This window comes from Hermetia illucens, chromosome 1, assembly GCF_905115235.1.
Source record: "Hermetia illucens chromosome 1, iHerIll2.2.curated.20191125, whole genome shotgun sequence".
In the NCBI taxonomy this organism is placed as follows: Eukaryota; Metazoa; Arthropoda; class Insecta; order Diptera; family Stratiomyidae; genus Hermetia; species Hermetia illucens.
This window is the reverse complement of record NC_051849.1, coordinates 28422816-28438583: the sequence shown is the minus strand read 5'-3', so window position 1 is coordinate 28438583 and position 15768 is coordinate 28422816. Positions and strand designations below refer to the sequence as shown.

The window sequence follows — 15768 nt, the reverse complement described above, 5'->3', positions numbered from 1 at the left end:
TTGTTAGATAGGCTTCGCTATGTAAGGAAATCTTTAAACACTTCGTTCCCTAATGTGTTATTTAACACAAACTTTCCGTGTCCTTATACCGATGTGTGGACCCGGATCTGAATCTTGAAAGCAAACAAACATCAAGATATTGCGGATTGCCTCACTGAGGTAAACAAGCGAGCGACTCCGGACACGAATGCCACGATCGAGAGGAAAGATGTATTACGGATCACGTGACGGCCTTGGTTCCTACCTGCCTTGGCATTCTCAGGCCGTAGTATTGAAGGTGACCCTTTCAGTAATGTGAGCCTTGAAGGCTAGAGAGGAGAAGGTGGATTTATGTAGAATATAATTCGCACCCTTGTCGCGTTTTGCGAATTTCCAAAGGGAACGCATAACATGGGCGAGCCACTTCGATCACGCTGCTCCCGAGGCAGAGGTGAGGCAGCGTCTGAAGAGTTGCCTCTGCCCTGGTAAAAAACCGTAGCCGTCTTCGTCCCTCTTTTAATGTCTTCTTAATTTGTAATCTTCTTGTTATATGATTTAATGAATGAGAGATTATTATGTCAGGTACACCATCTCTTATCTAATTTCAAAAGGTTAGCAAAATATCGGAGACTTGCAAGTAATCTAAGCAAAATTGTCGTTACTTCATTCAAAGTACAATTCCACAAAATTTTAGAAACACACCAGTCTCTCTAGATCATCTGGCAAAAAAAAACACTAAACTCGACTCTTCGGGTCCTTCCATTTCAAAACACATCTTATCCAGAACACAAGGAGGTTGCTTATAGAGGATTGAAGACTTGAAACAGCAGGAATGCCAGCGCCGTTAGCTGAATCCTTTTTATTTTTAGGATTCTTAACTAGAAGTTTCTTGGCAGGCTCGAAAACACTCAATTTACGAATGCGACCGTCTGGCTTATTGCCACTTTTGGAGCCAACGGAACCACGACAATTGTTGCGATAACCACCAGTCGATTACCAACCTGACGAGTTCCAAGAGTTCCGCTGATGCGTCCGCCACCATCGCGAGGCGAATCCAATAGAAATGGGGAATTTGTTCAGAAGATTATTCGGCGGTCACGGACTAGCCCTTCATACCTCAAATGCCTTAACTTAATTTTCCTAAAAATAGCGTACAAGTTGGTACTTTTCTACTACAAGAACTGCTTACAAAGAGAATTAGACGAAGTACGATCAATTCGCACGAACAACGCAACTTAAAATCCAAAAATGTACTTACTTCAGCAACAGCTCCTGGCAAAATTTTCTCGAGTCAACTGACTCCCGGTTCGTCATTCCATTGTACTCTCCAATCACCGGCTCAGCCGTCCTTCTTTGAACCGGAATCCACTCAATAGCAATTCGGCTATGTCCATGTCTTTCGCATTTGCAAATGCATAATTTCGCGTTAGCCACAAACAAGCATTCGTAATGCATTTGTTGCACAAACAACTACCAAAAGAGTAATAATCGGAAATGTTAGAAAATTTTTGTAATACCCTTGAAAATATTTAAATGAATCTTGGCATTTTGTAGGAAGTTAAAAAATGAGAGACGTTTGCAAATACTATTTGGAGTGTTGAATGGAATTGAGTACAAAAAAGGGAAATAGACTGCATACAAGGAAATCAACTGGAAAAGGAGCGGTGATAATTGTTCATAGATCATGTGAGAAATCTTGCCATTTTATTGTTCACAAAGCGAAACGAAAATCGAAAAGAAGAAAAAACATTCATGACTTTTCAGTCCCGCCTACTCGTTCCCACTGCCTGTTGATATTTGATCCTGCGGCATTTATTATAAAGCATGTAATATGGCCACAAAACAAACAATAAGATGTGGCCTAAAATAAAAAGTTCCATAACAAAGCTTATCTTCGCCAACTTATTCAAAATTATTTGAAACAATTCAGAGTTGTTTTTTCTTTTTGCAAGTAATATTTATTAATCTTCCAAAAACGGATATTTCGGGAACCACTTGTTCCCTTCATCAGTGCCACAAGTCTGCCTTGCTTAATTCACGCATCATTACAATACGGATGAGGTGCGTTCCACAGCTTACATTCTCTGTGATTAACGAAGGTCTCAAATCCAAATTCTACCATAGTGCAATCCATCCTGCCCTGAGCCTGAGCGAAATACCGCAGTTGGTCAAGACGAGTCGACCCTGCTTTTGAGGGAACCAAAGGTTGACGAAGAACAAGAGGCGGGAAAGATGATTTCAAAACGCGTCAATACCTTAATTATGAATAGTAGAAATTCGCTAAGTAGACTTTTCACAGAACATGTGGGGTATCAAACAAAAGGGCTCAGTTAGTATTTTTTGAAACTGGTCTGAGTTAAACATAAGAGAGTGGGGGCTCAAAATGTGTGCCCTGAAAATTGTAACAGGGCTTGTTCTCAGAACCTACCTAACCGAAAGATCTGAAAAAAATCAGGATAGTGCAGCTGTACGAAATCTAGGCCTCAAAATACATCAAATTCCGATATCTGCTCAAATGAAGTTAATAATAGCATATTACCATATTTTCGAAATTTGCCTAAAACCCCCCTTAAGTTTGGTAATATGATAAGCAATAATATAATATACAAGTTTGGAAAGCTTGGAAAAAATCCCACCATTATTAACGAAGTTATAGAAGATCAAATTTGTGTATTTAACTTGAATTTATCGTAGTCTAAGAAGTGTATATGTGACGTCACGATTATATACAGTGGACTCATATGAACGCGTAGGATATACGAAGGAATATTTTAAATTTTTTGGCCACGTTTGGATTCACTTTTTTGTTTTATGTTTTCCTCTTACGTACTTCGCTAGTAAGGCTCCGAAATGAACAAATTGGTCCGACATCGAAATCATGCTCACCCATTGTAGTATTCGGCATAATAAACAGTTTTCGGTCATGTAACCTTCAGTCGCTGAAAGCTTTAACTCGTGAAAAATCTCCCTTGAATAAAGTTTCGTTCGGACTAGAATATCCTGTCTTAACGTCCTTCATCCTCCCTTTGCTAACAACCATTGTTATTATCAAAATCTCCCCCACTTTTTCGGAATGTTATCACTTTATGTCGTTAAAAGTTCCTAGATCTCCTTTCTCTTCTCTCAGTTATTTGTATCTTTTATCTTCATTCTTCTTGTATCGGATGAAAATGCCTTCTTCCATTTTGAGCGGGATTTTTTTGGCAATATGTGCGGACTTTTCTAAAAGTCAAAGCGGAGCATCACCCACACCCACTATTATCACTATCTACTCTTCACAAGCTACTCTAACCCTTCCTAAGACTTGACAAAAAGTGGAAACATCCCTTCAATTGTTTTTCATGAAACGATTACACAGAAATCTAGTAGTCAACTTTACAAGGCTCGTCAGCTTCTCTTAACCAATTTGCCTACTAATCATAACCAATAAACTAACATAATTGCTTATACCAAATTACGACCCCCAGAACCATCATTAATCCACTATTGGTCTGAAGAAAATCGACAAAAGCGTGAGGGTACAAGCTCAACCACTCTGATAAATCTTTCAGCTTTCCACTACCTTTCATTTTCTTTTCACTGCGAGCTTTTTCTTTCATTTGGATGTGCAAGTACTTACTTGCCTTATGAAATACTATTCAATTATAGTTTTAAGATATAAGATATAAGATTCAAGGTCCTTACAAGTTTTAAGTCAACATTTCAAATTTTAAGTGATTAGTTCTTAGAATCACATCTATTAAAGGCACTCAAATATCCCAAGTATTGTGCCGGAAGACTGCTCCTAAAATAGAAAATCGAAAGATAAGTACTTTTCCAGATAGGTTCTTGAACTTAACTATCTAAATAAATACCAATAAATTATATCATATTCATATCATGATTATCTCAATACATTCTGCCAACTTGTCCAAACTGATCCGGATCATAGCTTCGCATCCACACAAAAAATGCTAACCCCTTTCAGGCCCAATCTAATAAACACTTTCCTATTCTCATGGACCTCAAATGAAACCTGAAATGAAAGAAAAAGAAAAATTAATAAAGCAACTCAAATAATGACAAATCGAATTGTATGATGATATGATATGACCAATTTAAAATAGTCTTTAACACCTTTCCAGTCCCAAGAGACACCTGAGAGATGTAAATGAACTTAAAGATTGAAAGTTATCTGTCCATTACATTTCAAAGATCTATTAGACCCAAAAGGTGCTATAGCCTCGGGGAATTTAAGCAATTTTGTTTTATGATAATTTGTTTAGATAACTAGCCCAATATATTTGCCAACTAAAAGCATTTAAAGTAGTGCGGAGGCTGGGGGTCGAAAAATCTTCCTACACAAAAGAAATTTTTTGTGAATTATAAATTACTTGACAATTGTTTAGAGTAAAAACTACATGGCAAGGTGTTAAGATAGTGTCAAGGAATTACAGAACAGTGTGTACGGAGAATTCCTTCCTACACGAGCTAAGAATCTAGTTACTAGATGGTCTTCATTTGATACCTGCTACTGTATTGTATCTTTCTATCTATTGAACCATAGGCAAACCATGTTAAGAACTCTTTAAAGGAAGAGGAGGTGAGAAATTTCTATCGAAACTGCGTGCAGGCATTGGTCAATAACCAAAAATCGTATGGGACAGTTCACACATTTCGGTAGTAATTCAACTTATTCTCGTATAAAAATGACAAATTGAATTGAAAATTTGAAAAGGGATATACTCGTTTACGCAGTGAAGCCCATGGTGTTTTACGTAGGCACCTGTCGTGAGACTTAATCCTACGGTCCTCTTAAGACACGGTTTGATTTTGTGACCACAAACGGAACCCCGCTGAGACAAGCAACAACGGTACCAGTCTACACCATGTGCATGGCTTAGCATTCATACTGGTGGATGCAAGAATTACCTAAATCTCTACCGAACTATGGAGTACGGCACCCGTGTTGATACGCAATACCACGTCAAGGCCCGAAGGTCTCTTCTCGCTTGAGCATAACCACACCACCATGAAACTCCCACTAGGGGGCCAACCGCAAATAACCGAGCTGTCCTCACATACAACACGAGTTCACCCGAAGTATGTGAGTCCAGGGGCTTTCCCGGTTCCCATGGTAACAGTATACCCCTGGTAAGGTTTCGTGACCAATTTGCCACTTCAGATGAGTCCCCGTGCAGACTCGGGTCTGATCGACCTGATTAGGCCTTTGGAGCATTCGCCTACTGAATCTGTCTTGAGACTTAATCCTACGGCCCTCTTCAGGCACGGATTGATTTTGTGACCACAATCAGAACCCCGCTGAGACAAGCGCAACGGTACTAGTCTATACCAAGTGCATTCATACTGGTGAATGCAAGAATTACCTAAATCTCTACCGAACTATGGAGTACGGCACCCGTGTTGATACGCAACACCACGTCGAGGCCCGAAGGTCTATTCTCGCTTGAGCACAACCACAACCACCATGAAACTCCCACAAGGGGGCCAACCGCAACCAACCGAGCTGTACTTAGATACGACAGGAATTCTCCTGAAGTATAAGAGTCCAGGGGCTACCTCGGTTCCCATGGTACCAGTATACCCCTGGTAAGGTTTTTTGACCGAAGCCACTTCAGATGAGTCCCCGTGCAGACTCGGGTCTGATCGCCCTTGCTAGGCCTTGGAGCATTCGCCTACTTCATCACGGCCGGCAAGCCAATGCGATTCAGCGATTCCCGGTGCCACCACGTGGAGGTTCTCCTCGGCCACTTGGTTTTGGTTCAGACGACAGGGTCGCCGCCGTCTTCCTCCCCGCCACCTCAGAGCACCCACTCGTTTACGCAGAAGGAAGTCCTGACTGCATCTTGGGATTGTCCTCATAATACTAATCAGGAAGCCATCAATATGACTTTGATCTAGATTTTCGCGGCCATTTGAAGATATTTTCCAATTTGGAATTGTTTGATAGCCAGTGTTTCGAATGATGAAAAAAAAACTCGGTTCTCGCTTTTCAGCTTCAAAAATTGGTTAACACGAAAGCCGTATTTCAGGAATCAATTTCTTTTTTGGGGAAAAAACAAGGAAGGTAGCGTTAGCACTGCAGTTTTCAAAACACTGTTAATGGAAAATTGTCGGAAAGTGGTCGACATATACTAATCAGCATATTTGATATGTTCCTTGACCTCGACTGGATTGCCGCGTCCGCCTAAAAATCGTCAAGATACAGTACCAATCGAGCATTCTAGCGTAAAAGCTACCCAATTCGCCAACCACACTGTTATGAACACTTATGGGAAAAGTTACTTCGCACTAAACTAGAGATTGCGACAAATTCTGAGTTGGAATTTCATAGTCACAGTCACAGTCAGTGTTCAGCTACCGACGTTAGGGACTAATTTTCCACATCATATATCCGCCAGTTATAATGGATGGGCAAAGTTTAAGGATCTCTATGCTTCCACTTGGAATGGCCTTACACGACTTGCTCAAAACAAAAAAAAAATCGAGATAGCCGTTAGGCAAAAACACACAGTCTTACCCCAAAGAAGGAAGGAAGCATGAATTTATCACAAAGAACTTGGCAGCCTCATCAAATCAGTGAGCTAGTTCAACGCACTTGATAGCATAAAAGACGGATCCTGATGGCCCTCCGAAGGTTATTTCGATAGTAAGTCTATACGGTTTTTTGGGCAAACTACACAGGTTCAGTATCTTCTCAACATTCGATTTTACTCAAGCCTACAACTTAAGGCTGCGGTACAAGGAGATGCCTTCATGTTTTCCTTATATTGACAACATTTTGGATGCCTCAAAATCTAGCGAAAAATTCCGAGGACACTTCAGGGATAATATTTGGCTGCGGATGTACGGTTTCAGCACCAGTAGAACGAATTACGTTTTATGCATGGATTTGATTGGATGTCTAGCAAAACAGATCATCAGGAACAGATCTAAGTCACTAACGGAAAGAGTCAACGTGATGATGAAATTTAAAGGGCTTGACATCAGGCAGAGAATACCAGAATCGCACTATCAAGATCCACTACATCGATTGCTCGCCGGAGCAAAGAAGGAAGACTAGCGCCTAATAAGTTGACCACCAGACTTTGAGCAAATACTCCACAGATGCAAAAACCAGCTGGCCAACGCAAAGCTGCAGTAAAGTATATCCAAAGGAAAAAAACCTTTGGTCAGACCGAAATGAAGTTTCCGTTTAGAGACTGACGGAATCCTGAACAGTATGCGGCCTCCAAACTCCCTCAATCTGCCATTAGTACATTTTGAAGGTAGGAGAAACCCTCTAGCGTGTGTATGGTATTAACATGCCGGTCTTACTGCGAATCGTTGACAACACTTCCGCACTGCTCGAGGAAATCCAGAGGTCAGATTCAGTAGACCCCGGAAGCAATTTGGCCTCGAATGCAAATAGCATACGATGAAATCCAACCCAACATACTAGAACCTTTGAAAATGCTCATTTTCAAACTAACATATGGCCTGTCACATTTTAACAAACGTATTACCCACAGACAAATCCAAGAGCAATTCATCTGCTAACAGATTATCAAAAATATCTCTGAGGAGGCTCCCCGCTGCCCCTCCGCCCCCCACCTAAAACAAAAATTTCCTGAACATAGAAATTAAAGGGAAGCGTCCTAAGGTCCCAAGATCATTTGGAAACTGTCGGCTCGATACCCAAGTGTATGACTGCGAAAAGTGCCGAATTCAATCTATACGAACCATACTACGGACGAGGCAAAGACTAAAAAAATAAAAAGAAGCTACCTTATAAGCACCCTGTTGTTCCCGATATTGAGCCGGCCGTCAACATATTACCATAGCAGACACCTAACCGAATCATGTTACTATGATTGACATACACACGAGATGCAAAAAGCCTCAACAATCAGCGACTTACTCGACTTAAATCTTCATCGGGTCAAAGGCATCAGTGGGGGAGCATTCTTGTTTAAATCTCTCTCCTTTTTCTGGAATTCCAGAAAATCAGGAGAACAGCTTACTACCCCGCAGACAACGGCTAGAAGCAAAGCGTTCACAGAAAACATAATATGTCACAATAACGTTCCATTTAGTTGAAACAACAACCTCAGATAACACGGGGGAACATCGGCTTCCAAATCGATTTGTGGGACTATTCTTCGAATACCTAAGGAAATGTCCCTCTCCGAAAGCCTACCACAGATTCCCAGTTTTTCATAGAGAAATTTAAGGAATAAATGAGTTCGATTCCAACTATTCATCACCATCAGCGCTAGTTTTCCTTCACAAGGACCTGCATTCGTATTCATAGGCCTTCGCCATAGTGGCTAGAGTCAAAAGACAGCTGAAGCAACCCTTTGAAGGGCCATTCAAAATTGTAGCCTAAGTTCCAGATTATGCTTTTACTTTCTCGATTAGTGGCAAATACACCAATATTAGTGACGAAAGGCTCAAACCAGTCTGCTTAGAAGTGCTTTCAAAAAGAGAAGGTAATTTAGGCCCACTGCACTCCTCCAGTAAGCCAGTTGATCTACGTCACTTCCTTCAAAACAATTGAGAGCAGGGAATCATTCGTTAGTCAGAGTCCCCACACCAACACCAAAAATAGCGACACCTCAAGCCAGCTCACTTAACAACTGACAGGTACTCCAGGAACTCCACTTCGTCCAGGACTGAAGACTTATACTGGTTCCAGGCAGAGGAATCAGGTCACATAGAGCAAACGAGTATTATGAAGGCCTGAATAAATCTTATTTTAAAAAATTTTCCGAAACGTTGTGAGACTGATGTAGTATGTGTGTATCGAGCTAAAATGGGACTATGTTTTATCTTGCAAGGTTCATCATTTACTAACCCGCCTAGTACGTCATCTCGACGAATTAAGTGAAACTCTGCAAACGAATCTTTTTGAAAATGTATTGTTTATTAGAATTAGATGACATCTCTGTCTAACCGAGTCATGGATCTTGGTCTAATGGCTCTAGATATAGAAAAGGTGGCAAGCAAAGTCTGGCTAAACGTAAACACCAAAAAACCCAAGGCACTCTTCCTTAATGGGCCAAACATCGAGGGCTTTAAGCAGTTCGCATATCTAGGAAGCGTACCGATAATGGCTCCGAACTACCAGTGGATATGTTAATGAGAACACAGAACTGCCAGGGGACAAGACACACATCGAGAAAGGTTGACAATTATATTGCGGATTATACTATGCAATGGTACCCACTATCTCAAGATGGCCGGTAAGTTACTTGCCCTAAAGCTATAGCTGAGAAAAAAATCTTTAAAAAAACGTGAACAAAAGGAAATGGAAGGTCAATACTAGAATCTGATTCCAGCTTCTCTTAAAACCCAAGCCTATAGCTCCGCTATAGTAAAAGTTAACAGACAATCTATTCAGAGTCTTCACATCTTCCGTATCATCACACCGCTTCGCTGGTGAGGACTTTTATTATTTTATTATATTGTAAGGAATCGGTGATGATGATAATTTTATCAACCTTGACGTCACCTGATAGCTTTACTGCTTGCCATGGAGCTTGCTCCATGGCAGTCAGCTCGGCCGAGTGGACTGATCCTACGGATGTCCTCAACAGGGAACAGAGCGCCTTGAGCTTTGAATATACAACGCACCTGGAATTTACCAAAGTATCGGTTTCCAGGATTGTGAAAACCTAAGGCTTCCCATTTGGGGGCTTCCTCCTCAAAGCGGGAGGCAAGGTCGATTCTGCCCTATGAGACTTGACTGTATGGATTTTAAACGGTGAAAATTTTGGCATGGAAGAAGTTGAACATTACGGTTAATTCGTTATAGGCAACATAATTGCCACCAATGAGAAAGTAGAAAGGCAACGAAGACCTTGGCATTCAGAAGTCTTTTCACCGCCAGCGTGGTTCTTCTAGAGAAGGGAGGAGGCTCGTTAGCTAGAGCAAAGACGGCCTAAGTTGGAGTAGATCTAGTGAAGTTAAGACATCGCTTCAGGGAGTCAGCCGTGAGAAAATCTATCTTCTTCTCGGGATATTTGGGCATAAAGATTGTTGAGAAGGAAGGGGGACAGATTTTACCACCGCGCTCTCTATATATAGTTTGAAGGCCTCTCTTGCGTGAAAGCAATTCATGCCAAAATTATTGACTATTATTTGATATGATCTTAGAACACGTAGTTTTGATATATTAGCTACCAATTAAACAAAATATCTATTTCATTGTTGACTTCGACTATTTTCCTAAAAACGACACTAACTCATCCAAACTTATCCTTTTTTTTTCAGATGATCCTTACTACTGTGGTCTTCGTGCACGTGTTCCGAATTTCGTGAAAACATCGAAACCCGGCAAAGAAAAGGAACCTCAAAACGGCACCCTCCTGTCGCAAAAGAAAACATCTGTTGCCCATATGCAGTCGGCTCCACTTCATGGTATGCATCCAATCTACCAACATCCACACATTCTCGCCGCCCATCACCAACACCAGCAACATCTCCAACAACAACAGCAACAACAACAACAATTGATGTGGCACGCACGTAGTTACGAGAGTGGAATAGGTATTTACAGTCAAATGAATTATATGCTTGATCCGCACCATTATGCTTGTGCGACTGCGAACGCGACATCTGGTGGTGGCTGCCCGTATCAAATTTACGGGCATACTAAAAACTTCACAAACGACACAAACAGGACAAATGGCCAAAATATGGCGACGTTAAAACCAGGTTCAGCCCTGACTAGACCTTCTCGACATCAACCATGCTATCGGACTTGCAGTACGGACTTGTATTTAGGACAGAACGGCAACACACCTTATAACGGTACATACGGTTATTGCGGTATTGGCAATAGCAATAAATGGCGTAGCGAAAGTGATATCGTGAACATGGACAAGGACGAAACTGAACACTGTGAATCAAACGGCCATAAATTGGACTATAGTGAACAGGACGACCAGACAGACAGTAGGAACACATCACCGCTGGCGCCATCAACCCCAAGTCAACGTTTGACCAAAGACAATCATTACCATACCAAACATAGTCCTGCCAAATGCACAAAATCCCACGACATTCAAGTATCTAAACCGCATCCGCTGCAATCGCTTCCTCCTAAGAAATCCGCCTCAATCGAAAGTTTCTTCCAACTGGACCCAAACCAAACGAAAAACGATGAAATCTACGATAAAATCAAATCCGGCGATGAAATCTATATAACCCAGAAAAAACGTATTGACGACCATCTTAGATCTGTAGCCGAGAAGGATCACAGGCGTGAACAATTCCTATTGAGAAACTCGAACTTCGCAAATTACTGTCAATCCGAAAGTAACTACCAGCAAATTCCCAGGATCTATGAACGACCCAGTAGAAATACTGAAAGGAAGACCAGCCATATTCGTAGGGAACGATCACTGTATGACTACCGCGGAAGCAATGGTAAAGATAAATTTGAAAGCGATTTGGAATCAATATATGGGTATCTAAAGCCGCGTAAGCACAGAGGCCACGGATTGAAGACTGTCGCAAAGTAGGTTTTCTTATGGAACATGTTGGGTGATTCTGTGGGGGATAGTTGGTTTCTGGTTAGTAAGGGATTTGAAGGCAATTTGTTTGATTGATTTGAAAATATAGATTGATTCCTTTCCCCATTTCTAATCACTCCAATAGAGACTGATCTTAATTGAGGAATTCTCAAAATCCGGTGGTATTCATGCAAATTTGTACATATTGAAAGGTGTAAATAAGTATCTATAAGATTCTAAAAGATCCTTTTTGTAAATTCGAAATTGGTGATTTCAGGCTGGCGGGATCTTTACACTGGAAGTCTAAAGAATATTGTAAATATTTATACCCTTAAACCAATGAAGATAAATCTATGAATTTGAGTATCTTCATATGTCGAAATCAATTTACATGGATATTTTCTGCTTGCACTTTCAGTATGCTGTAAATATATACGCTTTAATATCAGATTTAAATCCTCAGCGAAACCTATTTTCTTCGGGTTCCAACAGGCAACTGCTGGCTAACATATATCAATAGTGAATGCAAACGATCTTCATCATGTCATTAGAAATTCACTCATAAAATTCAACTCAGTAAACACAACAATGGTCCGAATAGCTTATCCCCTTTCCGATTAACCACCCAGCAATCCGGTCATTTCATGGTTATTGCTGTTGGCTAGGCAACACAAAATGCTCACATAAGTCAAGATCGCCTCTATGTGCCCTCACAATTCTCCATTATATCCGCCTCTCCTACAACAACATATTAAATTTGCATCCTCCAGGCGAAAAAGACTAGAAGGAACGTTCTGTAGCCCCTACGCGAGCTTCACACGAAGATCATATCAAACATGCACATATTGTGGCAAATGGATATGGATGCAATGATGCACCACTGGCCAGGGTTAATCGCCGTCATAATAGCACGATCACGGCTACTGAGTTGCTACTACTTAACGTCTCCAGCAATTCCCTTCCCATTGATCTTGTGGGGGCTTTTGATGCACTCCTCACTCAATGGCCCATTCTAATGGAGCTCGGCCCTTTTCTGTATCTTATTTTCATTGCAAGAAATAGTACTTCCCATAGCTATAACGCAGCAAGATCACCTGAGAAGAAAAGATCTTAGAAAATCTTAGAAAAGACATGATCGTTCTAAGATTTTCTTAGATCTTTTCTTCCAGATAAATTTATTATGGTTGAATCTTTCAAAGAAAACACATAGAAGGATGAATTGTCCTTTGAGGCGCCATATTATGCAAAATATATTCGTATCATTTAAATACGTAACTTTACAGCAATTGAACAATTAGGATTCTTCCTGTTCTTTGTGAAGAAATGATCTCTGTCTGAAAGATGATAAAATTCATGAGTGTAGGAGAGTAACGTATCTAATCTGCAACAGATATACATATTTATATTACAATGAAATTTCTTTTGTGATTAGAAAATGTATGTTATCGTCACGTTTTGAACTCTGCGCGATCACGATCGCATCCATGGCTGCAACAGAAAAGTCAGCTTTGCGACAAGAGCATAGTATCTACTATCTGTGCTTGCCCTGTAAGATATGAGATGATGATTATTTATTAATGTGGTATTTACTTGAGTTAGATGCAATTTGAACATTCCGATGTAACATGAGCTCCAGCCTTATGTAACTGTAACTAGTTTGTTGCAAGTTACTGATATTATCTCTCCCAGTGGTCGCGATGAGAAAGTTCTGATCTGAAAGAGGAAAATAAATCAAAGCACTACTATCTTTGTCGGGAAAGTTGTTCTAAATGATCCCGGAAGGTAAAAATAATTGTCTTAGAGAGAATTGCTTTCCGTCAACTTTGGGACCGCTAATCCAACATCCAAACCAACTTACCCTGTAAATGGATATTCTCTCATACACCTTTACCAAATCTGTGGAATATACCACGCCTCACTCGGAGGTACTTTTTAAGGTTTTGTGAAAAACAAAACCTTATTAAAATCGATTTACTGTCTGTCTGCCTGTCTGTATTTTTTTTCGGCGTTGGAAGGTGGAAGGGTTCAAAACCTACTTGTGCCACGTAGTTATGTGAGACTTCTACTCACTAAAACCACCCCCTTCTCATTCCACTCTCCCCACGGAAGTGCTATAAAATATTGCGTCCGGGGAGCTGGACCAGCTCTCTTCTCTCCCTTTCTTGTTTTCGTCGTAGTTCTTCCTGCGTAAGCTACTGCTCATTAGTTTGCAGTTCCTTTACAACCTGGTTCCAAGCATCCGTTCACTCCAGCAGGAACTCCACAATATTTTCGGGTGTTAAGCGCTTGTATGCGAGCGCTTCCATTCTTGTTCGGTGCGCGGTGAACCTGGGGCAATCAAATATAACATGCTCGGCATTCTCAGCTACGTTACCACATCTTGGGAAGCATGGTGACTCGTTCTATCTAAATTGTTGTAAATATTCACGATAACGTTCATGCCCACCCACCTCACGGCTTCGTTCAAACCATCTCCGAATATCCGGAGTGATATGGTATGTCCAACGACCAGTTTGTGACTCGTCCCATCGGTTTTGCCATTTTCGATAGATTCCCACCGTGCCAGCTGACGGCGAAATACACTAGACTCCCCAGCTGCATACGTTTTGTCGTAGAGTCATGGCCTTCGTTTGCCTATGGGGGCATCCCTGCTTGTACATATGCTGCTTCTCCTCATGTTATCCGATACGCACTGCATACCCGGAGTGCACTTCACCGATGCGCCATTTCCAATTTTCAGCAGTTTACTTTGTTATCCAGATCAGTTGCCCAAGCTGCGTAGAGTAGCACGGAGCTGACTACCCTAGAAAGCAGAAGACGTTGACTTTGTCTTGACCCACCAATGTTCGGTAGTTCCCTCGAGATCGTTACAGCGATGGAAGACGTTTTTTGAAGTTGAGTCTTCTGTCAATCATTACTCCCAAGTATTTGATCGATGGTTGGGAGTAAATTGTTCTTTTTGCCAACTTTGACTTTCACGGTTGTGCTCTTTCTTCTCCTGCTGATAAGAACTACTTCTGTTTTATATGCAGCAAGTGAAAGGCCGTAATTTCCCAACCAGGAATTGATCTCCCATACCGCTTCATTTACGTGAACCTCGATCTCGTCTTGATGGTTTGCAACTACTGTTATTTCGATATTATCGGCGAAGCCAATAGTTTCACGTCAGATTCAACACTCCGTCATACATAACTAGCCACAGTATGGGACCTAGGACAGAACCTGTGGCACCCCGCAAGTTGTCGGAAATATTTTTAGTCCATCGTCCGAGTCGCAGTAAAGTCTTTCCGCAAGGAGAAACTCAACAACAATGTGTATTTCGGGATCTGTAGCTTGTTGAGTGCTTCGATGATTTTTTCCCACTTTGCAGTATTGCACGCATTTTTTTCGTCGAGGGTTCCTACTGCGCAGCATTTACCTTTTTGTATTGCACAACCGATCACCTGCTGATTGCGTCGACAGTTGAGTTCCATTGCTCGGAGAATTCTCCTTTCCTAAAGCTTGCCGTGAAAACTTGGGCAAACATACCTGGGGCTGTTCTGGCAACTGCATTCAGGACAATATTAGAGATTCCGTCCGGTCCTGGAGTCTTCTTTTCAGTCAATCTTTTCGCCGCGTCTAGAACCTCCTCATTTAGCAATACCGGAATTTCGTCGGGATTTAAATGTGCAGCAAGAAGACTTGTAAAGTTCACATCTGCTGGGAACAGAGTATTCACTATATTCTGCAACAACTCTGGACAAGTAATTGGTGGGGAGCGCTTAGCTTTTCGTGATGACATAAGTCAGAGTCAGCTTCAGTACACATCCGCTTGAAATGTTCGGATTTGCTCTTCGTGATAGCTATTTGCAATTGTTTCCTGGCATTTTGTATTGGACGTGTAGCTCCTCGAACTCGGGTCAGTTTCTTCTGCGATTTTCTTGTGCGCTTCCCGATAGCAATGTACCTTCCAGAAGCACCTCCTTGGACATTTCAGGGTCAAATTTCTTAGTTACCCAGTCGTAATAGTCGCCCGCTATTATTTTGGGAATGTACCGACTTGTATTGAAGGATAGTTTCTCCAGCAGTGACGGTAATTCCTCTAATGTGAGGCTAGATGCTGTGTCACAGTTATAGATGTATACCCTTCCTATCTTGACATGTGTGAACCCATTCTCTGAATATTTTTTTCGCATCTTCGCTAACTTGACTTCCGCAACTCCAAATCGCCGCCTTACTATTTTTGTCTGCTATCCATACTCCGCTATACAGATTCTCGTATTGTTGGGATATGATGACAACTTCGACGTCG

General features: G+C 41.3%; 1 protein-coding gene across 1 annotated transcript in view; it reads left to right on the top strand.

The window, feature by feature from the left end:
* The window catches only part of LOC119661342, a 268028-nt gene that overhangs the window by 238905 nt on the left and 13355 nt on the right, over window positions 1-15768 (top strand). The window contains exon 9 of the mRNA XM_038070643.1: window positions 10234-10509. Within this exon, the coding sequence (XP_037926571.1) occupies window positions 10234-10509 (276 nt within the window). The remainder of the gene's footprint in view (window positions 1-10233; window positions 10510-15768) is intronic.